The following is a 15509-nucleotide window of genomic DNA, read 5'->3' as shown; positions in this document are numbered from 1 at the left end:
TGGTTTGTTCAGAAGATTACAGCAGCAGAGTAACATCAAAACAACAACAACAACAAAAACAATAAACTTGTTGGGATACTTTCATCGTGAATTCCTGAGTTCTCCACCATAACCCCCCATATTTGTTAACTCCTCATTTTGTGTATATCATACTACTTTTCTGATTAAATTCCTTTCCCTGACTCCCTTCTGAAATATAAGCACTGCATATAAAACCTTTTAAAATCTCACCCCATCTTCAGCATCTCCAGCTACATCTCCTGCCATATCCACTTCACACTCAGATTATAACACAGTCCCTAGCACAGTACCTGCTCCATAACAGATTTTTAACATGAATGTTTAGGTTGAAATGTTGACTAGAAATGGGTTGGCAAAAAGCATGAAAACCTGACATATTTAATGTCACCTGAAATGGACTCCAAGTCAACCTCAGGTATAGATGGAACTTAACTCTTGTGATACTCTGTCCTTTGGGAGATCGTGCCTGGCATTCTCATGAGTTCACACCAATATGGGAGAAGCAGTGTAGAAACTTGATATTTGGGAGAATCTAGCCAATCGTAACCTCAGCCATGATGCACAACAAACCTTAACCAGAAATGTGACGTTTTATACTACTACTAGTAACGACAATATTTGATAGTTTTTTCGTTTAAAACAATGAACCAGAAATCTTGGTTTTGGATGTGTTTTTCTGGCTTAAAAATACCTAAGTATATCCCAAGAGTATCCTCAAAACTTTTCAGTTTCTAGGATGGGGAGTATACTGACAACCTAGCAACTAAGACTGCCAGCCAGAATGCAGTGCTTCATGCTGCAGGAGAAACTGTTTTACAATTTTTCATGGGGTGGGTGTAATCTGTCAAAGACAGCTCTGCATTAAAAAGTTTTACAAACACGTATGTTAACAACCCTGCTATAGTATGTTTAACAAGCACAAATACCAGAACTTGTCCTACTTGGGTGATAAAGCAATTACAAATAGCAAAAAAAGAAGGAAACTATGGGACTATCTCTCAAATTATCTCCAAACTGATTTACCCATTGACTCACCTAGAAGTGCATTAAAAAACTTAAGACAGAGAAGTATTTTATTCTCTTTGCAAAAAATTTGTTCTTGTCAGTACCAAATTAAGAGATGTAAATCGGGACTTATCCTGATTAACATTTATCTCCTTTTACAACTATCAAAGAATAAATCAACAGTATAAATCCTCTTTTTGTGATTATAGTTTCACATCGTCAATATTCCCTCTATTCATAAGCTTGAAATAACTTACTGGAATAATCTTTCATTTCTAAACATAAATGAAATATACATAATATAGTGATCTGTAAATATATTTTGTATGCTTGGTTTTAGAATACAGCATAATATACTTTATTTTGGAGATTTAATTACAGTAAAAAATTTTTGAATAGATAATATGGTTCAAAATTCAGAAAGTGCAAAAAGTATACAGTGAGAGTTCTTGTCCCTTTCTCCTGCAACCCTACGGTTCCCTTTGTTGGAGGCAATCAGTATTACGAGTTTCTTGTATATGCTTCTAGACAGTCCTTCTGATTGCAAACAACTGCAAATATCTTCTCCACACCTTTGTTTTTACAAACACTAGCATACTACTCTGCACATTACCATTATAATTGTACTACATTTTTCTCACATCACAGATGCTACAGATTGTTCCCCTAACCTAGAACATTGTGCACAGAGTATATTCAATCATCTTTTATAGCCACAGAGCAGTCCACTGTATGCAACTATCATGATTTATTTAACCAGTCCCTACTAACGGACATTTAGGTGTTTCTAATTTTTAGCTATCACAAACAAGAAGCATTAGTATGCTTTAAAATAAAACAACACGGCCAGGCACAGTGGTTCAGGCCTGTAATCCCAGCAATTTCACAAGTGGAGCCAGGTGGATTGCCTGAGCCTAGGAATTCCAAATCAGCCTGGGCAAATGGCGAAACTCTGTCTTTACAAAAAATAGAAAAAATTAGCCAGGCATGGTGGTGCACAGCTGTAGTCCCAGCTACCTGGGAGGCTGAAGTGAGAGGATCAGCTGAGCTTAGGAGGTTGAGGCTACAGTGAGCTGTGACTGCACCACTGCACTCCAGCCTGGGCAACAGAGTGAGACTCTGAATCAAAAAAAATAAAAATAAACAAAACAACATAACATAAAAACAAAAAACATACCTCAAATTACCAGCTAGGATACTCACGTTTCAGACCCAGATCAATCGCAAAATCGATGTTCAGCTCTCCTGGAAAAGTTCTCATGCATGGGCCTGACCTCTAATCAGTTGACTGCCTTAGCTCAATCTTACAATTTGGTCTACTCCATAAGCTCAATCATTTGGTTAAGTAAACAATGTCTACGGTTCTAACAATTATTTTACTAAAATGCATAATTATGTGATAGTTAAATATATACCAACCTGTTATGTGAGACAAGCTGACCTGTAAGTAATCCAAGGCCAGCGAATCAATTACTGCTTGTACATTGTGTGCATCATCCTCTTGACTCCTAGGAATAGCTATGAGGTCTGTGGGGGAAAAAAAAATCACATAATTTTGTATCCATGAGAGGCCAAGTTTTCATCTCATTGTCTCTCACTAGGCTACTGAATATGCTCAACTGCTATGAAAGCTCTGCCCAAACAGAACATGCTGTAAAGTACAGATTAAAATTAATGAATCCTGAACTCTACACAGCAGAATCTTTATTGGTTATTTATTGATTGAACCGATTTATCAATTTTGGATATTGACTGAATATTTATTACACCATTTATATATACATATATATATGAACATGCTTTACAAGAAGCACCATGTTAAGGAAGATAAAGTGGTCCCTACATTCAAAGAGAGCTAATAGTCTAGTAAGGGAGCCAAGACATGATACTTTAACCCATAACTATGGGCTGCTTTCTACGAGAGGAAAAAAAAAAACAACACAGCAGGCATTGGAAGATTATTTTATATATATGTATGTTTGTTTATTTATTTATTGAGACAGGGTCTCGCTCTGTTGCCCAGGCTGGAATGCAGTGGCGTGATCTTGGCCCACTACAACCTCCACCTCCCTGGCTCAAGCAATTCTCTTGCCTCAGCCTCCCAAGTAGCTGGGATTATAGGTGTGCACCACTATGCCTGGCTAATCTTTGTATTTTTAGCAGAGACGGGGTTTTGCCATGTTGGCCAGGCTGGTCTTGAACTCCTAGCCTCAGGTGATCCACCTGCCTCAAATGATCAGCCTCCCAAAGTGCTGGGATTACAGGCGTGAGCCACCACGCCCGGCCCTTATATGTCCTTCTGAGTAGCCAACTGGAATTATTGGTATAAAGATTTAAAATGTCAGTACAGGCTGGGCATGGTGGCTCATGCCTGTAATCCTATCACTTTGGGAGGCAGACAGGGGAGAATCACTTAAGCTGAGTTGGTACCACCCTGTTCTTGAACATAGTGAGATGGGGAGCAAGATGAAAGGACATATGTGCTTATTAACTGTCTTGGTAAATTAGGTTCATCAAGTACAAATATCAATTCTTACCCCTAACACTGGTTAAGTAACAGGATCCAATAAATTCCCAAGTTCCACTCAATTTTACAACCTTTGAAGGTACATTTTCAGAAAGGATGCAACTTTCACAAGGCATTAGCCATGATTGGATTAACCAGTGATTATCAGGAGCCCTCAAACTGATCTGCTCAAGGCCATTATTGAGTGGATTCCACAGGGTATTCCTTAAGGAATATAGTATTATAATTAGACAATACGCAATATTAAATACCATTTAATATACGATATTTAAATATTGTATATTAATATATAACTTAATATGCAATATTAAAAAATATATAGGCAAAGAGAAAATGAAATGTTATAAATACCAAAGCATCTAACTAAAGGACCAAAAACTTCTGACCTAAGATATAGGCAAAATTACTCCTGCTTTTAGTGGTCTTACCTGGTACCTTTTCTCCCAAAATAGACTGATAAAGGGCAATAAAAACATTAGCATCACAATCTTGAAGTTCATGTATTCTCAGATGTATATGACACTTAAAAAGAAGGCTATTGGCAATGGTTACCCACTCTGTTGGGAAAAAGGGGGAAAGATCAGTCTTAAATACCACCGGAAAAAAATCACACACCCATTCAAAAAATCCAACAACCTCCCCACCCAGAAAAAAAAAAAGACACTGAACTTTGTAGAAGATAGGGAATTTGATTGTTATAGAATTTCAAAGACCCGTTAGGCATGATTTTTAAAAAGATGTATTTAATTTCTTGGGATGATTTCCAGAGTGCTGTAATTTCTATACAGTCAAAACTATACTGCAAATTCAACTGTTACTGTTGCAGCCTAAAATCTTAAGTTACTTATATAAGCCTTACGTGGGTGTTTTTAGTTAAAACATATTTACAAGTAAACAGGAATATTATGTCATAAGCAACAGTTTAATAATAATCTGAAGTTACTAGACAGTCATTAATAAAATATGTTGCTTCAAACTCCCAACAGTATTGGTCATGTGTTTACCCAATTATCTTGTGCAAGTCAGGATTTCTCTGGTGCCCAAATAAGTGGTGATTAAACTTAGGCTGTTAAGAACTGGCATAATGACAACATCAACACTAATGCATTTGTTAGTTTTTCTTTTTTATTATATTGATCTACATGAAACAAAGTATTGGAAGTACATGAAGCTCAGAATTATCAATACTGTTGACGTTTCCTGCATACCACATTCTCTTCTCCCCTAGATATTGCTGGGATTTGCGAAGTTTAACAGTTTCTCTACCAAAAGCAACTTAGCTTAAAATACTTGTTCCTTGAAATGCCTGACGATTGGTAGGAAAGCACTTGCAATCGATATTAGAAACAAACATCTCCACTATGTTCTGAACACATGACGTTCTGGAAACGAATGAGAGTGTATCTTCCAGGCACATAATCCCCCTCTCCAAGCCCATTTCTCACAACTGGCCAAACCATGACAACTGGTTTGTACGCAGTCCTTGTGAAAAGGATGAAAGCGTCCTAGACAACCAAATTAATTCGCTCTTCAAAAGCGGTGCTAGACAAAGCCCATGACTCTAGAGGGCACTGAAGAGAAAAAAGCACCACTATTCTTCTGTGGCAGGGGCATGAATAAACCTTAAGAGTGCCGTTCCTTTAAAGACCACTACAAAAGGAGGTACGACCTCAGGGCCCACAGTGCAAGGGAGGAGGGCACACGGACAGCGGCTAGACGCCCCCACAGAAAGACAAGTCCGAGGACGACCCTTCTGACTGCTCTTTTTGCAGCCAGGACCCGAGCGTCCTACCGGCCTCGCCCCAGTGCCTCTCTCTCACCTCATACTGCTGTTCCACGGCCTCAAAGCGAAGAGGGGATGAAGCTGAGAGACCCTATCCAGAGAACCCGCCACCGCGACGCAGCGTCTGACAGTAACGAGCCCCGCCGACATCCCAGACCCAGTCCGGGCTAGCCCGAGGCCTCCCTGAAGGTGGACAGTTTCAGTAAACACACACCGCGACCCCAGGGAAACACTCACCAGCCTCCGAGCCGGCCATGCCTCGGAAGCAGGTCGCCGCCGGACTCCGACGCGGCCAGACCGGCGACGGTGTCCTGCAAGGACCGAACGCAGACCAGACGCTGGGGGGCGGGCGCACGAACTAAAGCGCGGGGAAGAAGGCGTGAAAGAGGGAGGGACGTTAAAAGAACTTCTTGCCGCTGATTGGTCATCAGAGGAGCACTTCCTTTCACAGCACGTGCCACGGAAGCGGTTTGGGAAGTTTAGAGACCATTCTCCGCCGGCCAAAACCCGTCACAGGATTGTCAGACCCGTGGGTCGGACGGTCCAAGTGAGCCGGCAGCTGGGGGCGGGTCCCGGGTGTCGGCAGAGCACTTCCGGTGAGCTATTTCGTTATGTATCCCTCCGCCGACGTCAACGGGGAAGTAGTGCGGCCCCCTGTCCCGGTGGGCGGTGGGGGGGGTAAAGTCACGTGACAACGCCAGGCCCCCTGCCTTTCCTCTCATTTGGTTACGGGCGTGAGGGCTCTTTGGAGACGTAAACACCTCCGAGTGGGGAGGGTGGGCGGGCTTGGGCTGGCTGTTTTATCGTCTGGCTGGGCTTGGGAAAGGGCAGGGTGGCTTTCTTGAGGTGTGGAAAGACGAGAAGAAGGTGAGGTCAAGAGAGTGGAGAATGAGGCATTTCAATGGTGGGTGGGCCCTGACCTGAGAGAGCGGCACGGGGTGGGGTGGAAGCGCGGCGATCGCGGAACGCCGTCGGGCGTTGCGGCCTCTGCGCGAGGGGCGGGGCGATTAGGTCATAGAGCGGCTCCCAGCGTGCCTTGCGGCGTAGGAGGAGGTCCAGACTATAAAAGCGGCTGCCGGAAAGCGGCCGGCACCTCATTCATTTCCACCGGTCTCTAGTTGTGCAGCTTTGACTGGTGTCATCGCCGTCACTCCTCCGCTGCCGCCCCCGCAAGGCTTCGCCGTCGCCGAAGCCATTTCCAGCGACTGACTCGTCGCACCCTTTTCAATCTACTTCGTTCCCCGCCAACCGCAACCATTGACGCTATGTCGGGTTATTCGAGTGACCGAGACCGCGGCCGGGATCGAGGGTGAGTGTGGAAGCCGAGTTGTCAGGGCTGGCGGGTGGGGGATGGGAGGGCGGGTCAGGGTGGCGGCGGGCGGGGGCTTTGCGGCTTGGACTCGGCCTTTCCGGGCTATCTTGGGGCCTCTTTTCCCGAAGGCTTGCGCCATTTTGATATTCACGTAACAGTGAGTGGGAGAGATTTGACGGTTTAGTGTCTTCATTCTCGCTTTCTGTGTGGGGGTCGGGGAGCCGTCGGGGCGGCTGCCATTTGGTAGCTGTTGAGGGAATTCAGAGGGAGCGCATTGTTCGGATGAAAGCGCGACGCTTCGAGGCAGACGAAGGAACAGCTGTTAGGTGCGGCCTTTCGGGAGGTGTTTTTGGGGTGGTCGGGCATTCTGTGGGAGCGAAGGGACCACCTTCAAAGCCACTGGTGCTGTGGGGGTAGGAGGGCGGCCGGCATCAGCCATGTGGCTGAGTCGCGGGTATAAAATGCCGGCCTCGGACATGGCGGCGGCGCCTTTGTTACTCCGCCCGGCGGAGGAGCTCAAAATGGCAGCATCGAGAAAATGTGGCGCAGAGAGAAATGCGAGACAAAGGGGGAAGCGCCGCCCCAGCGGGAACGCCGCCCGGCCGGCTCCGCCCGGGCCGGGACTCCTCCCCCGGTAGTCGCCGGCTCCTCCTTTTCTTTTTTCCTGCGTTATATAATTTTGATTCGTTGATCCGGAGCTCTACCGCGGCGTCCCCCCAGCTCGGTTTGCTAGCAGAAGTGTTTCTAAACCCTTGTTTCGTTTTCGTTGTCTGTGCTGTCTAGATTGTTGACATCAAAGCTCTTTGGCTTGAAAACGGCCATATGAGTAACATCGTTGTGATGCTCTTCGGTTCATGTAGGCTTGTTATCACTGATAATGAATTGCTAGACTGGTGAGAAAGATAATAGTAGCCACAAGAAGTGGTGCGTAATCCTAAATTCTGGCATCTGGGTGGCAAGTTTTCGATATAGTAAATCCCAGGCTGTTTACGTGGCCTAAGTTGTGTGTACTTGGGACTACGGGAAACGTTAACTGTGGCTGTTGAGAGAGATTATCACTAAGGACAGTGCTAGGTTTACCTCTCGAAGTCGGCTTTCAGTGATCTTTAGCTTGTGCCAAGGGATGGTAAACAAATCTGTCCAGAAACCTAGGTGTAGCCATTTGAAAATGTAAATAACTTTTTTTCTTCATTCCAGGTTTGGTGCACCTCGATTTGGAGGAAGTAGGGCGGGGCCCTTATCTGGAAAGAAGTTTGGAAACCCTGGGGAGAAACTAGTTAAAAAGAAGTGGAATCTTGATGAGCTGCCCAAGTTTGAGAAGAATTTCTATCAAGAGCACCCTGATTTGGCTAGGCGGACAGCAGTGAGTAAATTCATGTGGCTTCATCAGGCTGTAACTCAATGGAGTCTAGTAAATGAAATTCTGACAGGTGTTTTGCAAATAACTCAATTTTGGTAGAGTTACGTTTTCTGACTTCATAATTGGGAAAGGTGTGACTCACTTTTGCAAATAGGTGGCTTTGGGAATTTTTTTTTTTAGGTTGAGTATAGCAGAATAAACGGTTTTTTTGTCATATAGGGTTTTCATACGCGGTTCCAGATTAAAATGAAGCTACTTTAAAGTAGTTACTAAATTATGAAGTTAGGGGCTTGCCAATTACGTATTTAGTTAGGGGTGGTTGTCATGAGGTTTAAGACTGTTATAATTTGTTTTGCAGCAAGAGGTGGAAACATACAGAAGAAGCAAGGAAATTACAGTTAGAGGTCACAACTGCCCGAAGCCAGTTCTAAATTTTTATGAAGCTAATTTCCCTGGTGAGTGCTACTTTTCAGTTCTACCCTACCCCTGTGTTTTTGTTTCCACCTACCTCCTCCTTTCCTTGGCATCACTAATTTTTGTTAAATATCTGTCACTAATGATAGCAAATGTCATGGATGTCATTGCAAGACAGAATTTCACTGAACCCACTGCTATTCAAGCTCAGGGATGGCCAGTTGCTCTAAGTGGATTGGATATGGTTGGAGTGGCACAGACTGGATCTGGGAAAACATTGTCTGTAAGTTTGAGAGAACTCTTGATGTAATATATGCAAGAAAACGGAATGGTAATTTAAAAACAAGAGTATTTTAATGTGATTTCTGTTTGTCCCCGTCTTCACCCCAAATAGTATTTGCTTCCTGCCATTGTCCACATCAATCATCAGCCATTCCTAGAGAGAGGCGATGGGCCCATTGTAAGTATATATTTTTAACTTTTTATTAGAAGTGTAATATATAGATTTTTAGACTACATAGCAAAAGATGTAATCATTTGTGGTGGTTTTATACAGAGGTTAGCTCGCTCTATTCAGCTGGAGTTGCTTTGGGTATTGGACAACACATGAAGAAAGGATCTGCCATCATAACTAATAAGTTAACAGTTTAAAACTTGTATCCAGGTTTGTGCTGAAAGCTGTTTCTCTTTCCTTAGTGTTTGGTGCTGGCACCAACTCGGGAACTGGCCCAACAGGTGCAGCAAGTAGCTGCTGAATATTGTAGAGCATGTCGCTTGAAGTCTACTTGTATCTATGGTGGTGCTCCCAAGGGACCACAAATACGTGATTTGGAGAGAGGTCTGTAATGAAGAGAGTTTTATTTGTTATTGGTACTAAATATTTTAGGTATTATAGTTACACTTACGTGTTTAATTAAAGGTGTGGAAATCTGTATTGCAACTCCTGGAAGACTGATTGACTTTTTAGAGTGTGGGAAAACCAATCTGAGAAGAACAACCTATCTTGTCCTTGATGAAGCAGACAGAATGCTTGATATGGGTTTTGAACCCCAAATAAGGAAGATTGTGGATCAAATAAGAGTAAGTGTCCTTTGAAATATGTGATCAAATTCAATTCTATTTTCACTTTTAGTCTGACACTAATTTTTCCCCCCAAAATCCATTAGCCTGATAGGCAAACTCTAATGTGGAGTGCAACTTGGCCAAAAGAAGTAAGACAGCTTGCTGAAGATTTCTTGAAAGACTATATCCATATAAACATTGGTGCACTTGAACTGAGTGCAAACCACAACATTCTTCAGATTGTGGATGTGTGTCATGACGTAGAAAAGGATGAAAAGTAAGTTTTATTAACTCTGTTATATTCGCTTCCTAACCTTGCTAAAATTGAGGGATCATTGTTATTTCAGTTGGTGTGATTTCGTTTAGTTAGCCTATTAATCCTTCTGAAAATATCTTGAATTCTTCAAATAATGATTATCACCGTTTATAGTTTTCCTATAGAAGGAATTCATGTGTCCCCTGGTTGACTTAAGGACCAAGGGTCGAACTACTACATAAGTGGGTTGGCAGGTGTTTCCTCTTTGACTTCCAGCCATGTAAATTGAACTTAATGTTTTGCTGACCATAAATGTGGGGCCCTACCAATGGTCTTTTAAAACTCAGGATTTTTCCTTTCTTTCTCCCATTATTAGACTTATTCGTTTAATGGAAGAGATCATGAGTGAGAAGGAGAATAAAACCATTGTTTTTGTGGAAACCAAAAGAAGATGTGATGAGCTTACCAGAAAAATGAGGAGAGATGGGTATGTGTGGGCTCCTCCATTGAAGCAGATTTTTTTGTAACTGAGCTTAGGAAAGGGCAAACTTGGATCAGGAGCAGTGGATATCTGATAATATAAGTGAATTTAATTCTTTTTAATTTCTGGTGAAATTAAAGAGATCTGTGACAAGACGTGGTTAAGCACTGGAGTCTGAGGTTTTCAATGTGAGTTTTATGATACAACTTGTCTTTTAGGTGGCCTGCCATGGGTATCCATGGTGACAAGAGTCAACAAGAGCGTGACTGGGTTCTAAATGGTAAATATTTCAAATGAAGTTTTTTCCCCCCCTTACTTAGCTAGAATTCTGCTCAGATAATTGATCATGTATATGCCTTCCTTTGTAGAATTCAAACATGGAAAAGCTCCTATTCTGATTGCTACAGATGTGGCCTCCAGAGGGCTAGGTTAGTACAAACTCGCATTCATGGCTTGGTTTCCCAGAAGATCTCCATTTAACTTTTTTAAAGAAAGTTTATTGCTTTCTTTAACCTCTGCATTTTTTCTAAGTTTTTTTCACATAAAGGTGCTGTCTTTGTGGCAAGGCCTAGGCATGACAATCGGAGGACTCGAGGGGGATGGAGGACTAGTGATCGGCTGGCTGCTTCCAGTCGATTAGAGAGGTGAAAAAGCTGAACGTGTGCCAGTAATCTTCAAAAGGCAGAACATATCACCTCTGCCCCGTAAACTGTTCTCTCCGAGGGAAAAAATGGAAGTTATCCTCACAGTTCACTGCCGTGGTATTTCTTCTGTCCCATGCTTTGCATGACTGCCATGGTACAGCCTTGTTTCAAACTGTTCACTGTGATCTGTGGGTCTTTGAGTTTCAGTGAGTTTGCTGAAATGTCGAAGAAATATTTCCAAACTTCAATGTTCAATGAAATTTTTGTTCAAGTTTGAAATGGAGAGAGCAGCTTTAAAAGGTACTAAGCCTTTTACAAATTGGTGAGTACTGGCACATGAGATCTAGAGCAGGAGCAACTTCTCACACATAGTCAGTGGGAAAAGAAAGTGCTTTGAAAGTTCCTCCCTCACCTACACAGTAGTCGTCATGTCGAGACCTGCCAGAGAGAGACACATTCTCAAGTGAATCCTGGCTTCTTGGAAGCGCTTGCCTAGACGAGACACAGTGCATAAAAACAACTTTTGGGGGACAGGTATGTTTTCTTGCAGCTGCGGTTGTAAGGTCTTGGCAAGACAAGCAGTGTGGCCAGAAGTTTGAACTTCTGATGAATGTGTAATGCAAAGGACCTTGTACATTTTTTTGTTTCAAGGTCCTCAAAATGAGCACATGAAGAGGTTGCTGTGAAACTTTAAGTGGCCCTACTGCGCAGAAGCATTCAGATGTCACTTGATGATCTGTAAGGGAACTTGCTGATTTGGGAATGTGCTAGGGAATACACATTCCTTTTGACAGGGTCTGTCACTGGGTGGGTGATAACTTATACAGATGACATGTGCTTTTTTTTCTTTTTTCAACCTCAATGGTATTCCTACAGGGAATGGATAACCATTTTAACTGTATTTTTTGCAGCCCGTACCTTCTTGGGAATACAATTGTCTAACTTTTTATTTTTGGTCTGGCTGTTGTGGTGTGCAAAACTCCGTACATTGCTATTTTGCCACACTGCAACACCTTACAGATGTGGAAGATGTGAAATTTGTCATCAATTATGACTACCCTAACTCCTCAGAGGATTATATTCATCGAATTGGAAGAACTGCTCGCAGTACCAAAACAGGCACAGCATACACTTTCTTTACACCTAATAACATAAAGCAAGTGAGCGACCTTATCTCTGTGCTTCGTGAAGCTAATCAAGCAATTAATCCCAAGTTGCTTCAGTTGGTCGAAGACAGAGGTTCAGGTAAGGATGACTGATAGGAAATGTTGGTAGTTGTGAGTCACATCGTTGTCTACAAATCCATTTAAATGGTATTGGAGGGTGAGTAAAACCTTGAACGGAAAACTTACGTTGAAAAACTGTAAAACCATTTCACGCCTGCAATGAATAGATCTAATTCTTTCTGTCCACAATGATTTGTGTCATAGACATAATTGATCAATTTGCAATTTTTTTTTTTTTTTTAACAGGTCGTTCCAGGGGTAGAGGAGGCATGAAGGATGACCGTCGGGACAGATACTCTGCGGGCAAAAGGGGTGGATTTAATACCTTTAGAGACAGGGAAAATTATGACAGAGGTTACTCTAGCCTGCTAAAAAGAGATTTTGGGGCAAAAACTCAGAATGGTGTTTACAGTGCTGCAAATTACACTAATGGGAGCTTTGGAAGTAATTTTGTGTCTGCTGGTATACAGACCAGTTTTAGGACTGGTAATCCAACAGGGACTTACCAGAATGGTTATGATAGCACTCAGCAATACGGAAGTAATGTTCCAAATATGCACAATGGTATGAACCAACAGGCATATGCGTATCCTGCTACTGCAGCCGCACCTATGATTGGTTATCCAATGCCAACAGGATATTCTCAATAAGACTTTAGAAGTATATGTAAATGTCTGTTTTTCATAATTGCTCTTTATATTGTGTGTTATCTGACAAGATAGTTATTTAAGAAACATGGGAATTGCAGAAATGACTGCAGTGCAGCAGTAATTATGGTGCACTTTTTCGCTATTTAAGTTGGATATTTCTCTACATTCCTGAAACAATTTTTAGGTTTTTTTTGTACTAGAAAATGCAGGCAGTGTTTTCACAAAAGTAAATGTACAGTGATTTGAAATACAATAAATGAAGGCAATGCATGGCCTTCCAATAAAAAATATTTGAAGACTGAATTAAGTGGAAATTGTACTTTATTTTATATATATAATGTCATGTAAAACTTTGCTTAGATGGTCTGGGTTTTTTTTGTTTTGTTTTGTTTTTAATCATGAAAACAAATGACTGCTTCTTTTTATTTAATTTGGGAGGCAGGGGGAATCAGAAGGCCCTTTACAATGAACTATTATATTGCAGGAGTCAATGAACTGATTTAGGTGAATTTTTAGTTATAGGCTACATTGCATAAAAGCTTTGTCAGCTCCCAACATCAGGGGAGTCATTTAATAGCCTTTTCCTTATTTGCTAGTATGGTTAAATGAGAGAATAGTAAAATAGATACAAAGTCATCTATGTAATGTGAGAATGTGGATGACTTTGGCAAAATTTATAATTTAAAAAGCTCCAAATAACTGTTTTTTTCAAGAGATTTATTCTCATGCTCTTGGCTATACTGTGAATTACTGAAATGTTGAACAAACCTGTGAAAGACATACATTCGCTCTTTAAGATGGCCAGGAGCTAAACTTGAGTCTCCTTAACTGATTGAATTTGCACAACGTTCTCAGTACAGGTTACTTGTAGATTCTAGTCTTCGCAGGCTCCCTGGGGCTCTTAACTGTAGTCACGCTGGGAGTCATGAATGTCTTTCCAATAATTCAGGGAATTCTAGAGATCTTCAAACTGTAAGGTCTATTCATACTCAACACAAGGAAAAAACCTCATTAAAATTAATGACTAATCAGGAGGCAACATAACCAAAAGCACAGTGAATAAAAGTTTTCATGGTAGGTTCAACATGGGTTTATTGCTTAGAAAGATCCAGGGGATGGCTTTAGGTTTAACTTTGGCTCACCAACCTAACTTTCTAATCATTTATTTCAGTAATAGCTAGAAGTGGGTCTGAATGTTTTCCCAGAGTTTGATACATGATTTTGCCAGAAAAGTCTTCAGGAGACTTCATTTAAATTCTGATTATTAAACTGAGGCTTTAATCAATGTTAATGCCTTATGTCAAATGTAAAGTTAGAATTTGCTAGGGCTGGGATAGGGAGTGATATTTCTAGGACTCAGACACTGAAAACGCATTCAGCCTCTAGTAACCTGGATGGTTTTCAGTGGCATGGTTAGTCAAATTCATGGTTTTAAACTTAGAAGCAGCTTTCGGGGGAGAGGGTAGGTTGGAGCATTTATTACGTATTTTACTGTTTAATGTCTTAACCGTGGGCCTTTTAATTTGTACTTAATGAAATGATTGTGGGGCTGTGGAAAACATTTACCTATTTACCTTGGAAGTTTTAAAAGACAGTCCACTTTTTAGCATGTGTGTTGTGTCCAGCCTGTGGTTGTCTTTAACTAATAAATGTGATTTTTCTCCCCATTCTCTCTATTTATTTATTTGCGTATAGGCCTCTTACCTGGTGTGAATTCCTGAATGTGGAAAACACCTGGCAGTAGTAATACCCAGCTTTGCAGTTAATGACTAGATTTGCTTTTCAGCAATACTGTTGCACCTTCTAGCTGGCCTTTTTTTAAACACTTGTACACACTTGTAAAGAACTATTTCCTGAACCTGGTACAGCACTTTTATTAATGATAAAAAAAAGTTCTAAGTTACATTAACTCAATTGCTAAGCTGTTACCCACGCTTAATCAGGTGGTAGTTTGGTAGTATCACAGTGAAATGCAGATTGTTCAACTGAGTGAAGCTGGTGTAAGAAATCATGGACTTTGGAATCAGACTTCCTCAGTCTGGGTATACCACTTTTCCACTTTCTGGGAGGTTCTTAAGGTGTCGACCTATTTAAATAGAAATTATAAAATCAGAAACCTGCGATGTGAACATGAGTCTCTTAAAACAGTCACAAGTCTCGTTTTGATGAACCCATAGAAGGGTTCCCTAGAAGAAATCGCACATACGTAGTTTTCTGTCTCACCAGGAGGGTTTAAGACGTGTCAGGGCATTACCAGGTGAGGCAGATGCTACTGGCTGAGGACTGCCCTTTGGAAGCCACTGCAATATTTAAAATGACTGTACCACTACTTGAGTCACAAAGTCCCATCGCACCCCCGGGAGCTTAAGCGTCAAGACAACGGCTCTGGGGTTAGGCCTAGACCACCTGGCGGCAGCATTTGCCTACAGTTAAGGCCTGGGCTTAACTACCGTAAAGGACTAAAACTCTTTAAATGGGAACCAAATGACAAATCTGGTGTTATCCAAATCACCATCTATTTACACCTCAGTCTAAAAGTGTTTGAGGTGTATATAGAAGGTGATTTGGATAATACTTAAGTATTTTAATTTTCTGGGCTGCCAAACAGTGGCAGAAAGAAGTGACTCAAGTGGCTATAGCACGGTTATAAATAGGTGGGAATAATCTTTATAGGTGCTTACGAGAAAAGAAAAAGATGGATGTGAGGGGAGGGGCGCGAGACGAACGGCAAGCTAGTAAAGAACCATCCTAGCCGGCGTCCGCCATGG

At 41.7% G+C, this 15509-nt stretch overlaps 2 protein-coding genes and 1 long non-coding RNA gene across 7 annotated transcripts in view; 1 reads left to right on the top strand and 2 right to left on the bottom strand.

The window, feature by feature from the left end:
- Nucleotides 1-5710, bottom strand: part of CEP95 (centrosomal protein 95) — a 30305-nt gene extending 24595 nt beyond the window's left edge. For 2 of the 4 annotated variants that reach the window (XM_009191018.2, XM_009191019.2), the window contains exons 1-3: nucleotides 5574-5689; nucleotides 3982-4110; nucleotides 2446-2553 (exon numbers count right to left, since the gene is read on the bottom strand). In XM_009191018.2, the coding sequence (XP_009189282.1) occupies nucleotides 2446-2553; nucleotides 3982-4110; nucleotides 5574-5592 (256 nt within the window). In that variant the 5' untranslated portion in view covers nucleotides 5593-5689. Of the gene's footprint in view, nucleotides 1-2445; nucleotides 2554-3981; nucleotides 4111-5573 lie in introns of all 4 variants that reach the window. The other 2 variants (XM_003913295.4, XM_009191017.2) reach the window with 2 other exon arrangements.
- Nucleotides 5711-5820: 110 nt separating this feature from the next.
- DDX5 (DEAD-box helicase 5) lies at nucleotides 5821-13044 on the top strand. 2 transcript variants are annotated; one of them, XM_003913296.5, is made up of 14 exons: nucleotides 5821-5932; nucleotides 6455-6645; nucleotides 7846-8011; nucleotides 8367-8463; nucleotides 8572-8705; nucleotides 8817-8882; nucleotides 9119-9260; nucleotides 9342-9502; nucleotides 9589-9761; nucleotides 10117-10227; nucleotides 10440-10501; nucleotides 10590-10649; nucleotides 11886-12110; nucleotides 12338-13044. In XM_003913296.5, the coding sequence occupies exons 2-14, from the start codon at nucleotides 6602-6604 to the stop codon at nucleotides 12739-12741; spliced, it is 1845 nt and encodes a 614-aa protein (XP_003913345.1). In that variant the 5' UTR covers nucleotides 5821-5932; nucleotides 6455-6601; the 3' UTR covers nucleotides 12742-13044. The 2 variants fall into 2 exon arrangements, with proteins under 2 accessions (XP_003913345.1, XP_009189284.1); XM_009191020.3 differs by lacking the exon at nucleotides 5821-5932 and adding an exon at nucleotides 5956-6203.
- Nucleotides 13045-14597: 1553 nt separating this feature from the next.
- Nucleotides 14598-15509, bottom strand: LOC103878917. Its single transcript, XR_639282.4, has 2 exons — nucleotides 15423-15509; nucleotides 14598-14827 (listed from the first exon to the last, which is right to left on the bottom strand). It is a non-coding gene; the product is annotated as an uncharacterized LOC103878917 (long non-coding RNA).

This window comes from Papio anubis, chromosome 17 (genome assembly GCF_008728515.1).
Source record: "Papio anubis isolate 15944 chromosome 17, Panubis1.0, whole genome shotgun sequence".
Taxonomy (NCBI): domain Eukaryota; kingdom Metazoa; phylum Chordata; class Mammalia; order Primates; family Cercopithecidae; genus Papio; species Papio anubis.
Note: the sequence above shows the minus strand (reverse complement) of the source record. Positions and strands in the feature narration are given on the sequence as shown.

What these genes read in the sequence shown, in the direction of transcription:
- DDX5 (XM_003913296.5), top strand. Translation starts at nt 6,602, where the DNA reads ATGTCGGGTTATTCGAGTGACCGAGACCGCGGCCGGGATCGAGG. An exon ending in ATTTGGCTAGGCGGACAGCA is followed by an intron (nt 8,012 to 8,366) that starts GTGAGTAAATTC and finishes TTTGTTTTGCAG; the next exon opens with CAAGAGGTGGAAACATACAG. An exon ending in TTATGAAGCTAATTTCCCTG is followed by an intron (nt 8,464 to 8,571) that starts GTGAGTGCTACT and finishes CACTAATGATAG; the next exon opens with CAAATGTCATGGATGTCATT.